This window comes from Ambystoma mexicanum, chromosome 4p (genome assembly GCF_040938575.1).
Source record: "Ambystoma mexicanum isolate Mex_15411 chromosome 4p, UKY_AmexF1_1, whole genome shotgun sequence".
NCBI lineage: Eukaryota > Metazoa > Chordata > Amphibia > Caudata > Ambystomatidae > Ambystoma > Ambystoma mexicanum.
The window spans coordinates 105,829,145-105,849,078 of NC_090927.1; the positions used below are offsets into that span (position 1 = coordinate 105,829,145).

At 47.7% G+C, this 19,934-nt stretch overlaps 1 protein-coding gene across 2 annotated transcripts in view; it reads left to right on the forward strand.

The window, feature by feature from the left end:
- The window catches only part of EIF2B4 (eukaryotic translation initiation factor 2B subunit delta), a 256,404-nt gene that overhangs the window by 195,881 nt on the left and 40,589 nt on the right, over positions 1 to 19,934 (forward strand). For both annotated transcript variants that reach the window (XM_069605481.1, XM_069605480.1), the window contains one exon: positions 2,547 to 2,623. In XM_069605481.1, coding sequence (XP_069461582.1) covers positions 2,547 to 2,623 — 77 coding nt within the window. The remainder of the gene's footprint in view (positions 1 to 2,546; positions 2,624 to 19,934) is intronic.

Consider the following 19,934-nt stretch of genomic DNA (forward strand, 5'->3'; position numbering starts at 1 on the left):
TGAAACGACTGAAGCGGTAACAAATCTGGCTAGAAGCCCCAGGAGTCGCCTAAGGACCCTCCAGAAGCAGGACAACCAGATCCCGAATCCCCTGCAGGACCCAAGAAGTGAAGGAAGCCGAACCAGTATCTGTGATCCGCAACGGTGCAGTTTGCTAAGTGCTGAAACCGCAAAGTGCTGCTGAACCAAAAAGAGACCAACTGCTGATGACCCCGCAAGTACTTCAGCAGGAGCCCTCCAGACGTCCTCCCTCATGTCCCCATGACTGAGGCTCAGGAACAAAGGTCTGCGCCACTGTAGCAAGACAGAATCCAGCTGGACCACTCCTCTTCAAACCAGAAGTACTGTTTAAGCTTGGGGTACTTACCTTATTGTCTTTTAGCAGTGCTTTTCTCAGTTGGGAATTGCATTGGCTTACCTTAGAGAGTTGATTCCAACTCTCTTCTCAAAGGCTTAACAGCTTGTGACCCTACAAGGGATTATTCTACAAACTCTCTAACTTTGTGCAAGACTTTGATCTAAGAAGTGCCTCAGATCCGTAGACTGTGTTCCAATTGACTTTGGCTGTCATGGCTCCCTGAAGACTTCTGGTCCATTGACTTTGATACTGTTTGTCGCTCACAGGTGGTAGCTTGTTGTAGACTGTTACTGCTGCGAAAGGCTTACCTAGATTTCATTGGAAGATTTAGTTGTCTTCACATATACTGAGCACCTGTTTAACATTTTTTCGTAACTTTCTGCAACCTCAGAATCTGCAAAGTATACCTAGTGAGATATATAAATGCCATTACTGTCCTTGTGATTGATGTTACCTCACGGTGTAGGAATTGTGTAAGAAGCATATCCAAAGATTATCTACTAACTCGTTTTGATTCTGAAAAGTGATTTAAAGGTATATTTACATTGTTACACGAATTGCCTTTTTAAAGAATTCTTATTTAAAAATTGATGTTAATTAAATAAATAACTATAACTGAAACCTTGAGTGCAAGAGTTACTTGAGTACTTGTTACAAATTTAATTGCTACAGCTCTACAGCTCACATTTACCCCTCTTGGCTACTCATTCACTCTACCAATCTGTGTAGTATAGACCTATATCAAAAGGTGGGTTACCTAATACCAAGCAGATCATTTTTGTTTACTCTCATACAGTGGGACTGCATTGGGGTTTCTAGATTCTGGGGCCTCTTTGGGCTCACCCTGCTTTAGGTGCTTCTCAGTTCCCATCCCTTCATCTAAATGCCTAATAAGCTATTGTGTTGTTATACTTGAATGTCTAACTGGAATTATTGATGTTTCTCTGTTTGGACTCCTTGTAGCCTTGGACCACTACCACGCCGTGAGAGCAAGCCTTGCTGCTTTGCTACATACCTTGATTGGGGTTGGCTAACCTCTCTGTGTCTTCCCTATTCATCATAATAGGGTAGCCTCACAACATCCTCCCCCCATTGCTGAGTTTGGAAATCCTTCTTAACACTCACATGACATAATAAGCAGAAGAAGATGACAATGAGAAGAAATACGTTAGCCATCAGATTGAATCACAGAAATAAAGGCCAGTGCGCTCGTCGGATCCTAGGTTTGTGTCTCGGTTCTAAGCTGGCGTGCCTTTCTTAGATGGGCGTTCAGGGTAGAGTTCACCCACAGTTCTTTACTTGAGGCCAGGTGATTATAGGCCTGGAGGCATTTCCTTTTATAGTGTACTTCAGAATTGGGAACAAATAATAAGCACGTATGATAGCATACTTTGGGCATATTAAAACAAAATGGAGGCTGGCTTTAGCCTCATCGGTTAAAAAAGGGCAGTTAATATTTGCATAGGATGCGTGATTATTCCAGGAAGCGAATCATGTCTTGAGTGGCAGCAAGTTAAGTGAGCCTGGTCAAGGCACAGTGTTCGTAGATGTGCATTGTATTATACTGAGATATGGCTGAATAGTCGAGAGAGCCTGAAACTGCCTACATTTATCAATGTCTGGCCAGCCAGTCTCCCCCTATAATTGGTATCCACCTTAATCATTAACTGTTTAATTTCTGTGTTTGAAAAAGCAAAGCTGGAAGACCACAGATTAGGCGCACAACTTCAATTTTTGTTGTGCAGGAGCCAAATGCACAATAAAATAAAATTAATGTGAGCTCCCGTAAGAGAGAGAACTTTGTAGAAGCAATCCAACAAGTTCAGGTGTAATTTCAAAGGAACGTGTATACTTGCTTGTACTGAGCGTTTTTTTTGTTCAAGTTGGTATTTATTTCTGCTTTAGTAAAGAAATTGTAGGGCCTTTTACAATTTAAAAATGGAAAGTACATTGTAACAGAGTTTCTTTTTATTTGAGATTATTCAGACTACCACCGTTTCCTCTCCTGTGTATTTGTGTTTTGGTTGGAGCAGTAAGGATTGTATTTCGCTGTGTGGTATTTGCTCCCACATTATGCTTTGCGCCGCTGTTTTGGTTATGCAATCCTGCAGTCTCTAACTACTTTTGTGTCATGCATAGGAAAAAGATCTGGCAATCATTTAAATGTCTTTTCTCTTGCTTATTTTAGTTAATTAATGACTACTCCACTCCACCCAATGAAGAGCTCTCGCGTGACCTGGTGAACAAGCTGAAGCCTGCCATCAGGTGAGAGTTGGGGGACATTAAACCTTCTGGATACCTAAGCTAAATCTGATGCCCTTGTGGCCTGAGAAAAGGGAATTGTATTCAGGGGAGGGCTCGGATCCTGAACATCTGATACAATGCCCATACAGGCGTCCAGTAGAAATGAAACATACTGCGCATCATCAACACTTAGGTTATTTTACGTAAAATACGCCAGATACCATGCTGTGTAAGAAAGATATATACTTTTATGAAATGTGTTGAAATGGCAAAAGTAGCTCACATATAAACTTGTCGATTTTTAGATTTACCAGGTACATTTTTAGGTTGTAAAGATAATTTCTTCAATGCTGTCAGAATGGCCCATCTCATCCATTCTTTGGGGAATGATTTCCCTATCCCAGGATGCACTGTCGAGGCTTTCCATTTCGCACAATGTATCTTGGAAGCGTTTGTAATTTCGTTACATTTTGCAGAATGCACTGTCTGTGCTTTTTGTACGTCCCAGTGTGTTTTACATACTTTTTCTTACCCGAGTGCTGGCTTGTTCTGTGCCTTTACCTATTTTTGTGAGTGTGAGCAATATGGCTATTGCTAAAGCCTTACTGAATACTGTGGTGGTTTATGCGATGCCTGCATAGCCCATATGGAAGGCGTGCTTGCTCAAAAAATGCCCCAACGTGTCCCTAGGGGACTTTTATCACCTAGACATTTCTCCTTGTTAAAGGTTGCTGTGAGCTCTTTCGTTTTTACAAGCCTGCATCATGGTTTAGTCCAGTTTACTGCAGTGGTAGACATTTGCTCCCTGGCAGAAGTAAAATGGATATCTAGTGTATTTTAAGTGCAACTTGCTTTGTATTGTACCAGGATTTATAGAGCCCAAACTATGGCGTGGAGGCATCTAGGCACTAAGCAAGAAGCAGACAATTCAGGAAGAAGTGCCATATCGTGAAGGAGGCTAAAAACGATGAGTCTTTAGTGCCTTACGGAACGGCAGATAGTCTTTTGATTTCATGAGGGGAGAAAGCAAGCTTGTTCCACAGGGTAGGAGCAAGGACCGAAAAGGAGTGCCGCCTCCCCACCAGTCGGGCTTTCTGATAACGCAGTACTGTTAAAAGCGCAAGGGAGGACGAGTGAAGGCACCTGGTGGGGTGGTAGTGCTCCAGTTTATTTTTCAGATAAGTTGCTTCTGTGTCGTTAAGTGTGAGATGCACAGAATTTGTAACTCAACACGGGTCTTCACCGGCAACCAATGGAGTTGCCGTAACAGACCCGCGGAAGGAGCCAGCCTAGTTTTATTAAAGGCCAGCCTAGCCACCGAGTTTTGAAGTACCTGCATCCACTGCACCTGATACCCAGGCAGCCCCAGGTAGACTCTATTACAGTAGTCCAACGATCCCATTATTGCCAAAGTGACTACCTTAGTACGGCAAACGGCAGGGAGAAATGGGAGACTTTCTCAGTACTTTTCGTTTTCTGCAAGGAATATTGCAGACTGCCGCAATTTGGGCTTCACCGGAGACGATGGGGAGAAGTCTCACACCTAAGGTCTTCACAAACTTGCTGGGGATACGCCACAGGCCAAGGGATACGCCACAGGCCAAGGGATACTGGCCAAACCTGTGAACTCCAGGTACTAGCCGCCGTCTGGGTACCAAAGACGAGCACTTTGTTTTTTTCCCCCATTGAGCTTCAACCAGTTGGAAGACTTCCAGCTGCCTATGGTTGATATGCATTCTCTCAATTTATTAGGGGGTTCAGTGGTGGGAGAGTCGAGATGAAACACCAATTGTATGTCTTCAGCATAGGTGTAAAAATTAACCCCAGACTCTGAAATGAGGTCCACCAGCGGACGTTAATAAAGATTAAGCAAAAGTGGGGGCACAGCCGATCCTTGTGGCACTCCAAAAGGAAAGGAGGAAGAGGAGCGACGACAGGCCTCTAGATTGGACAATAGATTGTCTTCACACGTTTTTGATTCTTCTGTGTTCCACACCGAGTTTTTTGTTGTTAAATATTTGTATTCCATTTTGTAACAACAACATATAGGTGTATACATTCTGTAATTGAATAAAGGATCACAGTCCATTACCACTGTCCATTACATGTACCACCTATTGCTAACAATGAACTTCCCCATCCCACCTCCCTCACCCTAACTGGCTAGACTGTGGTATCTTGTTTTCTTCTTCATCACTTGTCTTGCACACCTCACATTATTGTTTAACTCCCTTCATGCAATTCTTCATAGTCTGTTCCTGTGCCTGCTTTGAACATGGTTAGTGTAAGCTCTGTCCAACGTAGCATGTCCTCTGCTGCTCGACTGTTTCCACACCCCATCTCTGCTATTGTTCATTTTTGCAAGGCCCTCCACCACCTCTCTACAAATGGGCTTTTTCTGATTTCCATTCCATTGCTATACAGCTGTTAGCTAGAACATATGCTAGATCTTTTAGTTTCCCCAGCGCTTTCCCTTTCTTGCTCCTTGGGTAGAGCCCTAGTATGCATGCTTCCGGGGATTGGACGTCCAATTCCATTTACCCTTTGGACAGTTATTGTGCAACATCCCTCCAAAACGTTCCTATTACAACACATCCCCAAAACATATTTAGCCTTCTTTACATTTCAGACAGGTTTGTTTTCCCGCCCCCTTGAATCCAGCTATTATTCTCGGTGTTAGGTAGGCTCTCTGTGTTACATACATTTGTAGTAGCTGCAATCTAGCATTTCTGGAGACCTTCTTGTGATAATTAGACACCTTGTGCCATTCTTTGTTCGTGATGGTCTTATCTAGTTCAGCTTCCCATTTCACACTGGTTTGCAGTTCCCCTCTTGAGTGGATTTCTATAAAGACATTATACAACTTTGATATGGTATGTCCGCCCTCTGAGATATTTATTATTGTTTCCACTTCCTCACATTCTATCGTGTCTCCCCCTATTGCTGGCCATCTTCCCTTAACCGTATTCAAAATAGATTGGTGTAAAAGGTACTGTCCTCTGTGTATTCCTGTTATTTCCTGCAATTCTTGAAACCTTAATAAGGAACCTTCTCTCCACAAGTCTCCTATTGTTATGATCCCACATGTCTCCCAATGAAGTCTCACATTAGCCCTTAGTCCTCTGTTATCTGTCATCACCGCAGCCAAGGGTATATGTGGCGATATCGGGTCTACGCCATAACTGTATGCCCAATTTCACCAAGTGTGGGTATTCTGGTGGTTATGTTGGGGAGACCCATAAAACCTCTTTTGTAGGTGTTGCAATGCTGGCTGTAGGAGTGCTGTGTCCATTGTAGGATCACATATTGCATCTGGTTTGCTAGGTAATATAGTTCAAAATTCAGAATTCTCAGCCCCCCTTTATTGTAGGGCCTCTGGAGAGTACACATCACTACTCTTAAGTCTACCACCCTGCTATAGGACACTTCTGCACTCTTTTTCTAATTTGGTAAATAATGTTTTGGGTATATTTTAGGGGATATTCTCAAAGCAATGCAGGATTCTGGGTAGCACTGCAATTTTGAATAGTGCTGCTCTCCCCATTACCGATTATGGTAGCTGCCCCCAAAATTTCATTGAGTTCACTAGTCCCTCCAACGCTTTTACTGTGTTGTGTGCGTGCTCCTGCTTTGGGCTATTATATATATCTAGCCCAAGATATCGAAAGGTATCTTTTTCCCATGGGAGTGATAGTGTTGGTAGCTCTGTGTTTCCTGAAGGGAGTTTAGCTAGCGGGAATAGACAGGATTTGCTCTTGTTAATCGTAATTCCTGACCACATGCTAAAGTTGTCCAGTACTTCTAATATGTGTTGCAGATTCTCCTAACGACCTTGTGTATATATAGTAGCGTGTCATACACATAGATAGATACTACATGCCTCACACCAGCTATCCTGATTCCCGCATCCTGGTATTCTTGCCTCAGGAATGCTGCTATTGGTTCCATTGCTATGATATAGAGCATCAGGGATAGTGGACAGCCTTTTCTGGTTCCTTTCCTCAACTCCCATCTCTCAGAGAAGATGCCACCCGTTTTGACGCTAGCCATAGGTTTAGTATAAATCAACTTTATCCACTGCATATATTTCGTTCCTAAGCCTAATTTTATTATTGTTGCGTAAAGCCAATCCCAGTGTACTGAGTGAAACGCTTTTGTTGCGTCTAGAGAAGCCACTACGCAGTATTCATCCCAATCTTTTGTACTGCTAATAACATGATGTAATCTACGTAGATTCCAGGAAATCTTCCTCCCTGGCACATATCTCGTTTGATCAGGGTGTATTAGTTCTGTAATTACTCTCCTGAGCCTATTCGCCAGTAGTGCTGTAAGGATCGTGTTATCCTGATTCAATAGGGACAAGGCCTGTAGGAGTCACAATCTATTGTTTTTTTTTATTAGGTTTAGGAAGGGGGATTATCACAGCTTCTCTCATACTTCCTGGGAGCGTCCATATTTCAAATGCTTCCATGTATACCTTCATCAGGACAGGTGCTAGGCTGTCTGCGTATACTGTATAGAATTTGCCCGGTGGCCCGTCCATGCCCGGTGATTTACCTGAGGGCAGTGCTCTTATTATGGACAATACCTCCTCTGTCGTTATAGGTTCCTCTAACATCTGCACTTTTTTCTGTTTGTAGTTGCGGTAAGACTGAGGTCTAGTTCTTCCTGTAATTTCCTGTGACGCTCCTCACTAGCATTTCCATACAGCTCACTGTAATATTCATAGAACGTATTGTTCACCTCCCTTTGAGTATTGTACAAGGTTCCCTCTTTATTCTGGACAGAGTGTATTGGCATTTTCTTATTATCGTTCTTGTATAGCCACGCCAGCAGTTTGCCTGGTTTATCCCCTTCCGCGTGTGTTTTTTCTGAATGCTTTGCATAGCTGAATTTGCCCAATCTATCCCATTGTGTTAGGCACTTGTGTTTTAATCGGATTTCTTCGTCCAAGTTCTCCTCTCCTGTGCTGTTCCTTCCCTCTACCTTGGCTAATAATAGTTCTATTCTGTTTAGTTCTTAAGTAATGGCATTGCGCACCCCCTCTGCTTGGGATATCATCTCTACCCTACTCACAACTTTGAATGTCTCCCATACTGTTCCTTCTGATTCAAGGCAGCCCACGTTAAACTTAAAGAATTCCTCTTTGTGCTTCCGCACATGTTCTTTGAACGCTGTGTCCAATAGGGTTTCACTTCGGAGCCTCCAGGTTGGTATAGCCTGTCTGGGTGCTGTTATTACCCACTTAAGTTCTAATGGGGCATGATCCGACAATACTCTGGCTTTGTTTTCCACTTCCTCAAATTCCCTCATGTGTTCCTCTCCTGTGAATAGGTAATCTAGCCTTGTGTGAGTGGAGTGATGCAAGTAATCTCTCACTGATGGGTGGAGTGACCTCCAAATGTCTACCAGGCTAAAGGACTGTATTTAAAATTGTGTGCGGTGCAGGTCTTCTGAACTTGTCATCAGACCTATCCATTTTAGGGTTTATTTTGCAATTAAAGTCCCCTCTCAACAAAAGCACTCCGTTTTTGTACGGACCTAATCTTGCAAAGAGGGAATGGAAAAATGACAGCGTTATGGTTCGGTGCATAGGTACTCACAATGCATATGTCCCTGTGTTCTAGGGTGCCAAGGATCAGTACCATCATGCCTTCATCAAACTTAGTATGTAGTATCATTAGCAGGACTGTAGGGGCTACCCAGATGAGTACTTCCCTGGCATAAGCCGAGTATGTGGATCACACTACCGCCCCTCCCCATTGCTGTGCTAATTTGTCCTGTCTGGTTTTGTTGAGATGCGTCTCTTGTAATAAAGCAACTCCTTTTTTGTTTTTGCACAGGTACGTAATTGTTGTCTTTTCACATAGCTATTACAACGTTGAATGTTCCAGGTCATTACTTTAATACTACCCTCTATCATATATGTGCATGATTGTCCTTTGTTGTTGTGTTACTGTTAGAGTTTTGTTCCTCGAGGTTATGCCTTCATCTGTGACCGAAATTAGAGTTACTCTGTCTGGCTTTCCTCTTGTTCTCATTAACAACCCCCCTCCCACCCAACTATCCCTTCCCAAACTTAAACCGCTCAGCTATACAGTGCATGCTCAGACAAACCTGCTTCTGACCCTGTGCTCGGTGCTCAAAGGGTGGGTGCTTATAACGTACCCTGACAGAAATGTATGGGGAAGTTAGGGTGCCTTCCCGACCTGTGACACCCTCCCATTGAAGACTGTAACCTCATTACATGCTCTCCTGCTCTGTGGCCATTGTTCCGATACAGCGACCATTAGGTCCCGTTTGAGGTTCATTCTTGGTTCATTCTCTGACCCATCTCCAAATGTCACCTTAAAGTCAGACTCTTGAGACCTACACTTGTGTTTAGCTATTGGGGCTTCCAGTCTCTTCAAACGATCTTATACTAGGTCTTGTTCTTTACCTAGACTTGTGTTGTGTCAATCTCTATTCGTTGCCAATGCTTTTTCACTGTCTAACCAGTCTCGCACTTCCTCAGGGTTGTCGAAGAACAGTGCTTGTCCATTGTGTAAAATCTTTGTCCATTGTTGTTAGGCAGAAACCTGTGCAGTTCCCTGTGGGACCACTGCAAAAGATTTACAACTACAGGTGTTTGGCAGTAAACCCACTTGGTAGCAGTCCGTACCACACAGATTCACTTGGTAGCTGTGGCTGAGCAGTCAGACTTCCCTCAAGAAGAGTTAGGCAGTATACAGAGTATTCACAATAGGTCCAAAGAACACAGTAGAACAAGTAAACACTGACCAGGGCTTGGTGTAAAAGAGATATAATTATTTATTTAAAACCACATCTAGAAAAACACACACGCATTAATAGTAAACAATTCAAAAACACGGTCACTAAAAGATATACACTCCCTTAGAAGAATATTAGACAAGTCTTAAGTAAAGCCCCACTTATTTTCAGACAGCGGTGAGCGCTTAATGCAGATGGCACTCTAATAATTCGTTTTTAAAAGGGAGAGAAAAGCAGAGAATAAATTGAAACAGATCCCAACACTTTTTTTAAAAACACAACGAGAGAGGAAGGCAAAGTAAAACCGTGAGTTTAGAGTTCAGTAGGCCGGATCCACTTTAAGAGGATCAAAACGAAATGTGTCCAAGGTCACACGGTTGCAGTGCACAAGAGTCTTGCAAAGGTTCAAAAAGAGTTGGACCAAAAGAAAGGGACCAGTTAGAGGGTCAAGGCGGCCAGCCCAGTCCAGAAGGTTAAGGGGTTATTATTACCTTGTAGCAATCTTTAGAAAGGGAGGCCTGGCGGACACGGTACCTTAAAGTGGTGAGAATATTCCAGCGGGGGCAGTTGTTAATGGCAGCGGATGCAAGTCGGTGCTTCGTCCGGGGGAATATAGGATCTCGTCGGGGAGGAAGACAGGAGTCCATTGCACTGCCAGGGAAGAAACCAGTCGCGAAGTTCTCGGGTAAAAGGAGCGGTCCTTTTATTCGCGGTCCAGTGGTAAGTGGCTATCCGGTTGCCGGGGTGCTTGGCACGGGCAATTCGACCACAAGACGGTCTGGGGTGCGAAGAGAAGAAGGTAAACTGGTTGTGCCCACCAGTCAGGGGAAGAAGCTTCTCCAGCCGGGAGATCTTCTCTGTCGTCGGGAAGTGGTGAGTCGGTTCCGCAGGGCTCCACCGGTGGTGTCGTCATGGTAGGTCCGCTCAGCTTCTCCCTCATCGGATTCTCCGGTCCTGTGGCGACTTCTGAAGTTCCAGTCCCCAAAGCCCTGCTTTTATGCAGCACACCCCCATTCACTCAGCCTAGCTGTCAATCAAACATGCTAAGTGGTGAGCCGGCCGGCTCACCACTTGGGCCAATCACACAAGAGTGCGACTTGAGTTACCAAGGTAACTCAGTCCAGGGTGCCTAATCCCCCTCCCATCCCACACCCCCTGTGGTACCCAGACAGAGTGGCACCACTTTTGGAGGCTTCTGTGGAGAAGCCCGCCAAAAAGTGAAACAAAGGGCTCGACTTGGGTTGGAGTCACAGAAGAGAACACAACTGCCATTTTAGAATCGAGTCCTGGCAAAAAATACCAACCAACGAATTAATATTAAATAAATAAACCGGCGGTATGTTCGAGGCTATGAGAATTAAATAATTAAAGTTGGTAGCCTCGAACAATGGGAAAATCCCACAGGGATCTATTCACGGTCGAATATAAAAAGTAGTATCCACTGCCACCAGCCAAAACTCGATCAGGGGGGACGGCGACGTGCCCCCTCGACTAACAGAACCCGGGGCAATCGAATTGCCCCGACCAGTACGTCCACAATATGATCGTTTGTACTGGTTTCTGTTAATAATTTGGGACTTTTAAAGCCAATGGTGACTTTACATGCCCTGGGAGACAGTAGTCAGTCCCAGGGTATGGAGTCTAGGGTGGGGTGTCACTATGACACCCCTGTGTTACTGCACGGAGGGTGCTGTGTAACACACATAGTAAAAAACACATGAGACCCTATGGAGTAAAGGACCCCATAGCCCATAAAACACATTAACAGTCAAAGGAACACCATAAATTATGTCCAAGAGTGGGAGAAAAGAGTCTCACTCTTGGCAGGAGAAAAAAAACAAACTCCAGAAATCCAGCAAAGCTGCTGGGGGACTCACTAGGTTAGGAAATTCAGCCTAAAGAGAGAATTCTCCCTAACAATTGTGTATCATTTTGCTTTGGCTCCTTTGGCCTCCATCTTTTTAGGAGCTTCACGTCTCCTGGTGTGCTTGGTTACTCTCTGCTTGCTTGGTCCCCGTTGTGTCTAAACTCCTTAGCCGGGGGGGCCTGTAGATTTGCAGCAGCACATGTTCCAATATCCTCCTGTTAGTGTGCAGCTTCGGCTAAAGTCTGTGGAGCTTGCTCCACTCTTACCGTCAATCGTGCAGTGGGCCAGTGTTGTAGGTAAGAGTTTAGCTTCTGGCCATTTTGCCTGTTTTCCCGCATCTTATCCCTCTCCCTGCTTAATTGCCAGCATTATCTCCTGTCTTCCTATGTTGCAGTGCTATCCATCCCACCTTTCCCGCTGTTTGTGGTTTTGCGCTCCTTCATACCTTTTCCGCCTCCCCTGTTGACCTTGTTCCTTTGTGTTACCGGGATATGTTGTGTGCAAATGTTGGCCAGGTTCCGAGGGCTCCTTTTTGGTACACACTCTTAATAAGGTGCAATGTGGTCACCTGCTCGCCTTTTTGCTTCCCCTTCACGCATCTTACCGCTGGTCGCAGCGGGGTCCAGTGGGCCGACGCTTCTGACCGCGGCTCCAAGTGATCACTGCTGTATGCTGTTCCGGCTACCGCCTCTTTGCTCCTCCGTTCTCCTGGGTGCATGAGGTCCGTATGGGTCCGCCTGTGACCGCAATCTTCTGTAGTCCGCCATTCCTCAGTGAACGGGCTCCCTTACACTGCTTCGCTCTTCTGCTTCACACGCAGGTCCCCAGCTTCCCTTGTCCTGTACTCGGGAGCATTTCAGCGTTGTTGCGCTCTGCCGGTCGCCATCTTGGTTGCCTCTGCGGTCCTATGCAGCTGGAGATGGTCGTTCCTCCTCATACCTGGGATGGCGAGCACACAAAGCTATTGCACCCCAGTGCTCTCTCTTTACTGTTTCGTCCTGAGCACAAAATGTCACTCATTTCTAATTTGCCCACTTACCCGGGAACATCTGGGACCGTAGTTTGCCCCCCTGGTTGGATAGCCCCTATTTTGTCTCGAAGGAGCTTTTCCTCCTTATCCCTCTCCCTCTTCCTTGCTGTTCCCATTCCGATAAGCACACCCCTGATCGCAGCTTTAAAGGCTTCCCAGACTCCCGCCTCCCCCACTTGGCCATTGTCATTGATTGTGAAATACTCTTCGATGGAGGTGAGGCGAGACTGTGCCAGATCTTTGTCCTTCAACAGAAGGTCATTGCACGTCCACCTCGTGCTCTCTGGGTTTTTCGAGGGAATCCCTATTTGAACCTTTACTAAGTCATGGTCCGACAAAGGGGTCAGCTCAATCCTAAATTCGGCTATCCTCCCAAAGAGCGAGTTGTCGACTAGGATGTAATCAATTCTGGAAAGCGATAAGTGGGGACTAGAGAAGAATGTAAACAAGGGGTCTCGTCCCTGGTGATCCAAATGGGAGTCTGAGAGAGTCCCAGTTCGTCGTTGGTATTCTGGAATGAGACTGCCATCCTCCTCTGCGCTTGGATGTCCATATAGGGGCATTCAGATTTCCTGTCCTGATCAGGATCCAGGACCATGTTGTAGTCCCCACCCACTAGGAGAGCTCCCTCTGTGAACACCATGATTTTAGTCTTCACCTCTGCCCAGTAATGGTCTTGGGCCTCCATTAGGGGCATATATCGAGACCAGCGTCACCGTAGAACCCCTGATTTTCCTCTTTGACATCACATATTGGCCTTCCGGGTCCTTTCGGTGAGACTTTGGTACAAAGTGCGCTTTCGAAAACACCACTATCGCCACCCTCCTTTTCTTAGCCTGACATGAAGCGCAACAGACCTCCTGCATGGTTTTAGCTTTAAGAGACATGTCCCTGCCCCTAGCCCAATGAGTTTCTTGGAGAAAGAAAAAATGTTATTTCAATCTATTAAATTCCTTCACAACTATGGATCTCTTATGCGGGGAGTTGCAACCCCGCGCATTCAACGAACCCAGCGTCAGCGAGTGTATGTAATCGGCCATCGGGGGGGAAATCTATATCGCAGGAACCCTCTAGGGGTACGAGTATGATCTATGATCTATGAGCCCTCCCTGACTCAGCATTTTCAGTTTCACCTCTAAGCTTGTCATCCCCCAAGAAATGAAGTCTCCAGTCTGTTGATTCAACCCATTGCAACCCCAACATAAATGTAAGCAAACCCCCAACTTCCCCCCTTCCCCTTCCCGAGCGCCTGCGACATAGGAGATGCTGTCCGACCAGGCCACCAGCGTCCGCCTCCACCAGGGCGACTAGCAACGTGAAACCACAACTCACTGAGCCCCCCCCAAAACTTTAACCAAAACAATATACTTCAGCTTTCCTTTTCCCCTCACTCCCAAGGTAGGCATCCATATGAGAAAACAACTTAACGCTATAGGCTATCCTTGGATAGCGGACCAGGGTTCGTCTTGGGAATCCCGAGGTAGCTGACAAAACCCAGGCCTCACCGCCCATCACTCCAGAGCAACGGATTGTAGAATTGGAGTGAATTAGTGGCAGGCCTGAGGGAGGTCGGAGCCACCCTCCTGAACTTCCTGTGGCCGCGGACATGGCGCCTTTCGGCAAAACGGTTTACGTTTCGGGTTTACGCCACTTCACTTCCTCTGCCCACTGGATCTTCCCCTGGGACAGGATCTCCCAGCAGTTCTTGGGTTACCCTCTGAATGTCATCCTCTGTGACCAGAGAGTATTTGTAGCCGTCGTATTCAAAGATGAGGGAGAATGGATGGCCCCAACTGTATCTCATGCCTTTGGACTGGAGCCATTTTGTTAGGGGACCACATACTCGGCGGCGCGCTAACGTGAGGGCCGAGTGGTCCTGATAGATTGTGACCTTTGTGCCTTCCCAGTCGACAGGACCCTTCTTCCGTGCCAGCTCCAGAATCTTACTCTTTTCCGTGTAGTAGTGAAATTTCGTAGTGAAGTATCGATCTGGGACCCCTAGAGGAGGCCGCCGCTCTGTGAGCCCTGTCAATGGTTGGCTCGTTGGTGTTGCCCTCGTCAAACAATTTACTTGTTACCGCATTCACAGTCCTTATGATGTCGGCCTGGGCTTCTCCCTCTCGCTCAGAGACCCCCAAGAACCTCCGGTTACTCCGGAGCTCCCTGTTCTCCAAGTCGTTGAGCTTGAGGGTAACTTTCTCCTCCCTCCTTTCCAGTTCTGATAGGCGTATGTCCATTTGGGTGTCAAGGAGGTCAACCGAGGTTTGGTTTCAAGGGCTTGGACTCGGTCATCCACGGAATCCACTTTTTTGTCCAAAGAATCAGGTCTTTTGCTGATATCTGCCCTGAATCCACAAATCTCCTCCAACAGGGCCGTTATGCTCCTGCTCATCAATTGGGCATCAATATTCTCTGGCTGTCCGGTGGCGGGCATGGTGATCGCTTTCAGGGACGAAGTTGAGGGGTGGCAAACTTTTGTAGGGATTTCGCTCAGTCCATCAGGGGACACCTTCTGAGTAGGCTCGTCGAGCCACGAATAGGCTACCACACAGAGGGGGAACCGAATAAGAACCTCATCAAGGGTCAGATATGAGAAGGGGGGCTCCACTGGGGGTTGTGTACACGAGGCAGTGACCAGGTATATTGGTCTTATCTGGTGGCTGACTTTACAGGTCAATCAATAATCGTATAAGAGGGCGGCCTTGTGGTGACTCGACCTCTCGCTCTTCTTCCGGGGCAGGCAGAGATCACACCGGCCCAGGCCGAAGAAGGGTAGATCAGAGGACCACTCAGAACGTGGGGCTAGGGACCGAACTCCTTAAAAATTCGCCGGCACTGTTTTTCAGGACTCTCCAGCAGATGGTTCAGAGCCCTGGATGTCCGCGTCAGCGGCGTTCGCCTTGGGGCTTCCAGGAGATTAGTTGGGTGGGGACCCCCTCCTTTATTTATTTATTGCCAATGTTGACAGACTGCAGGCTGCTTAGATTTCCCAGTGGTGGTTCTTTGTGAGGAGTACAGCGCGGTCTGCCTTTATTCCTCGCTAATTGTGGGGGAGCAAATAGGGTGGTCCACTTGTATCCAGTCACCAGGATACAGACCTGTCAACAGACACCAACCACTCAGGGCCCCGTGTTCCCAGAAGGCCTTTGGTCAGGACACCTCAATCTTTTCTCCTATGGTGGCTTCAATGCGAGGCCTCAAACTTGCGCGTAGACTCGAGCCGCAAGGATGGCACCGGGTGAAGCAGCTTTGTAGAGTTGATTCTGTGTCCTCACTGCTGTGGCGCCTACACTGCTATGGGCGATTTGGTCAAGTTGGAGATGGACTGCGTTCTCCCTCGTACGTGGACTAATTTCAGGGGCTCACCTTATTACAAGATGGCGGCAAGACCTCTCAGTCACTTCCTCCATTACCGTTGTGCAGAGCTTAGAGGGGTCTTTCCCTCACAGCGTGTCCAGGGAGTGCGTTAACAAGGAAAATTAATCTTGTCCGTCCAACGTTAACGTTTTTATGTTACAACGTGTGATCGTCGTGCCGGGAGCCTAAGCGCTCACCCAGGTAGGCGCAGCAACATTGTTCAGCGGGTGGTGCTACGGCCACACGGAGATCCACAGGTGGGTAGTTAATCCTCGTCCCCAACTCCTTTCTTGTCACCTGATGGGGACAGGAACCACTCTTGGCAGGTAGATGGAACCGCAGCTCCGACAGGACTGTGGCCGCCCGCATCCCGCTATGATGCAATGGCGTTGCCATTCCTTACTCGCCACTTACAAAACGTGGGATCCCATGTTGCCCAATTAATGAACCCCGGAGCAGGTATACCTGTTGCAATGAGGGAGACTATCGAGCACACTACGTGCAAATCGTCCACCACGGGCTGGCAGTACTAGACCTCAAGATCCTTCAAGTGGCCTGTGGTTTCCGTGCGCACGGTCTCGGCATCAGTCTCACCTCCGTCTCAAAGTGCTCCGCTCCTAAAGCCAACCACTCACTGACACGGGGGAGATACTCCCCAGGGGCTCCTTCCCGCCTGCCCCACATCTACCGCCTCGGGTTCCGGGCTGGCGTCTCGGCTCGCTCCGGACGGAGGCTCTCCACCTCGTATCTGAGCTTCTCCCCTCTACACTCCCGCTTTCGTAGACCGCACGTTGGTCTATCCGCTGATGCTGCACCAGGGCGCAGCGTCTGTTTGTGCTTGGGGTCGCTTTCCTTCTCCGTCAGTTGAGGTGGGTGGCTCACAGGGGAGGGGGCTCCGGCAGGCGACGCAGTATGTTGTGCCCTGGGCTCAGGACGCCATCTGCTTCGTAACGTTCTGTTGGCTCTGCCTGCAGCTGCCGGGCCTCCAGATGGCAGAGCGCAAGGCGGGAGACGCGGGCTCTCCGCTCCCTCTCACAGAGTCCTGATCTCAGCCTTAAAAGCACTCTGGAGGACTGGGTTTTCTTCCCTCCGGTGCTCTGTCACTTTAGGGTGCTCCTGGGGGTGTCAGGGTCTTGCTCCAGGTTTTTTGGGGGGCGGGGACCTCAGTCCCTTAATTTGGCCCTCGTGGCGGAGACTGGCAGAGAGATGTCAGCACATCTCACTGCCCCCTGATGGCTCTGTATGCCACTTCTTTGTGTGCAGTTTTGCCTTCTCACTGTGTTTCCAGGTGGCCTCTGGAGTCTTTGCCCTTTCTGGTTGATGTACTGGGGCTCTCGTCATTGCGATGTGGAGGTAGCCTTTGTGCTTCTGCTTTGGAGCAGCTCAGATCTGTGTCCTTTCAGGTGCCACCATGAGTGTGGTCGTGCCCCAGCTGCCCTGCTGTTGTGCCCTCTTCCTGTACGTGCCTGTCTTTTCCTTCTGATCAGGGTATTCTTGAGTGTATTTATTATTTTATCATTTGTTTTTGTCCTGCTTTCTTTTTCCCCCCTTCCGTTTTCTTTCACTTATTTTTAATCTCCCCCAATTTATATGGTGAGGGCATCTTCTGTTGAAGGGCCACCTCTTACCGGCCCCTTAGGTCCTTGGTTCTAGCCCTCGGGGTGCCCTGGGGGGGTCACTGGATGGTGACCGCGCTAGACTGCTACAAGCTGCTCCCAGTGGGCCTTGTCGGCTGGGCGGTGGAGGTCTCTTGCAGCCGGGCCCGCTACGAGCTGCTCCCTCCCCGCCTATTACTGAGATGTTCTTGGGGCTTGGGTATTGGTGTTGCTTACCTCTGCTGCCGCTTGCCTTTCTCAGCGCTTCTCCGGGGTCAGCGTTTCCCTTCCTTCCTCAGCAGTGGTGACTGTGATTTCCAGTGGCCTTTGATCCTTTGATCTGTTCCGATCCGTCTCATCTGGCATGCGAGGCTCTTCCTGCGGGGCTTAATCCGCAGCTATTCCTCCTACGATATTGCGCCTGCCATTTTGATGACGGTTGCCTCCACGTTGGCTCTGCTGCTTCTCCTCACGACGGTTGATTCCTCCAATAAGGAAAACAGAAAGAATGTCACTATAAGTCCTGCTGCTGCTTCCTAGTATCGTGTGAGATTTTAACATTTGTGCAGCCTTTTGGTGCACAAAAATATCACTTTTGGCAGGATCAGGTGGAGAGCTAATTTGGAACATGTCTGGCTCACATTGGAGGTTCACCTGGAGCTCAGCAAAGACTTGGACGGAATCTGCCTTGCAAAGACAATGCACTTCAATTGGGTCACAGGTCTCCTGGTATTCGCGGTCTGCAGCTCTGGAAAGGCACAGCAACTCGGGAGGCTCAGACAGCAGTGGTCGCTTCAGTGTTGCAAAGGGTCTGACGGCGTCTGTGCTCGTCGTCTTCGGTTACTTTAGTTTCCAGTGGTCGACTTGCCTTTGACCTCAGGAACCTCACGTTTTATTCAGTTGCAGCCACACTCCTCTGCAATCTCGCTCAGCAGTTTACAGAAAGGGGAGGCTGGCTGACCATTCAGGACAGCCAGCCCCCCAGTAGGCACTGGTACCATTCAGGCACTCGGGCAAAGGGCAGTGGAGTGACAAACTCCTCCCCCACTTCCTGCCTGCCCAAACACACTTGAGCCTAGCAGGGACCCCCAAGGGTTCCCGTCAAAGGAGACAGACACGGCCACATAGACACGGCCGCATAGACACGGCCGCATAGACACGGCCGCATAGACACGGCCGCATAGACACGGCCGCATAGACACGGCCGCATAGACACGGACCGAGCCAGAGACACACAGAGACACACAGAGACACACAGAGACACACAGAGACACGGAGACACAGACAGACCGAGACAAAGACACACACAGACCGAGACAGACCGAGACACAGACCGAGACAGACCGAGACAGACCGAGACAGACCGAGACAGACCGAGACAGACCGAGACAGACCGAGACAGACCGAGACACACACAGAGACACACACAGAGACACACACAGAGACACACACATAGACACACACAGAGACACACAGAGACACACAGAGACACACAGAGACACACAGAGACACACAGAGACACACAGAGACACACACAGACCGAGACAAAGACACAGACAGACCGAGACAAAGACACACACAGACCGAGACAGACAGAGACACAGACAGAGACAGACCGAGACACAGACAGAGACAGACCGAGACACAGACACACACAGACCGAGACACAGACACACACAGACCGAGACACAGACACACACAGACCGAGACACAGACACACACAGACCGAGACACAGACGCACACAGACCGAGACACAGACACACACAGACCGAGACACAGACACACACAGACAGAGACAGACCGAGACACAGACACACACTGGTAGAAGAAATGCTGACAAAGAACAACCATGCTAGAAATGGCAAAACAAGAAAGGCGTATTCTAAACCATGCAGTATTTTACAACCTAACCCCCGGGGATCATGTACTCCGGTGGCCAGGGAAGGGCCATCGCTTTGGGATCCCGATAGTAAAAGAATCTCAAAGGAAGACCCAAGGGGTCCCCAGCAACACTGCACATAGGGTACTGTGGGCTGCACAAGTTAAACGCAGATGCCCTTAAAGAGAGGAAAGCAGGTTTCATAAGAAAGATAAAACATAGAGAACAGAGTTCCAAAAGTCAGAGCAAATAAGAATGAATGAGTGGAAAAAGGCTCCACTCATTCAAGTAGAAAGAAGTCGTCCAGCAGAAAGTGTTGGGGGGGGGGGGTCTCAGTAGGAGAGGGGATGAAGCATAAAAGTGATATATCTCCCTAACACTGTGGAAGCCTGGGCAGTCGGCCCAGTTCTGCAATAAGAACAGCAAGGTAGAACTAATGCAGATTGGGCTTATTCCATACAGTTGCAAGACCTGTACTTGAGGAAAAAGACCAACCAGACTGGGCGGAAGTAGCACAACAGCCCGAATACCTTTTGGGGCCGGTTTCCTGAGGAAAAGGAGGGACATGGGCCGGAAGCATGTACAGTGTGCACTATGGGAGAAACATTTAACAATAGCCCATCAAAACACTTCATAAAATACCTAGTCACTCCTCATGGAAAACACAATTCGACATGTACTTTTGGTGTATTTCTTTTAATATAACAGATTATCTACATGACATTTATAATGCAAAGAAATTATGTTTGGTAAAAATCAAAAATTCAATTTCATTAACGTACAATCCAAATAAGAACGATAATTTATTGTATCCTGAACATTTTTTAAATCA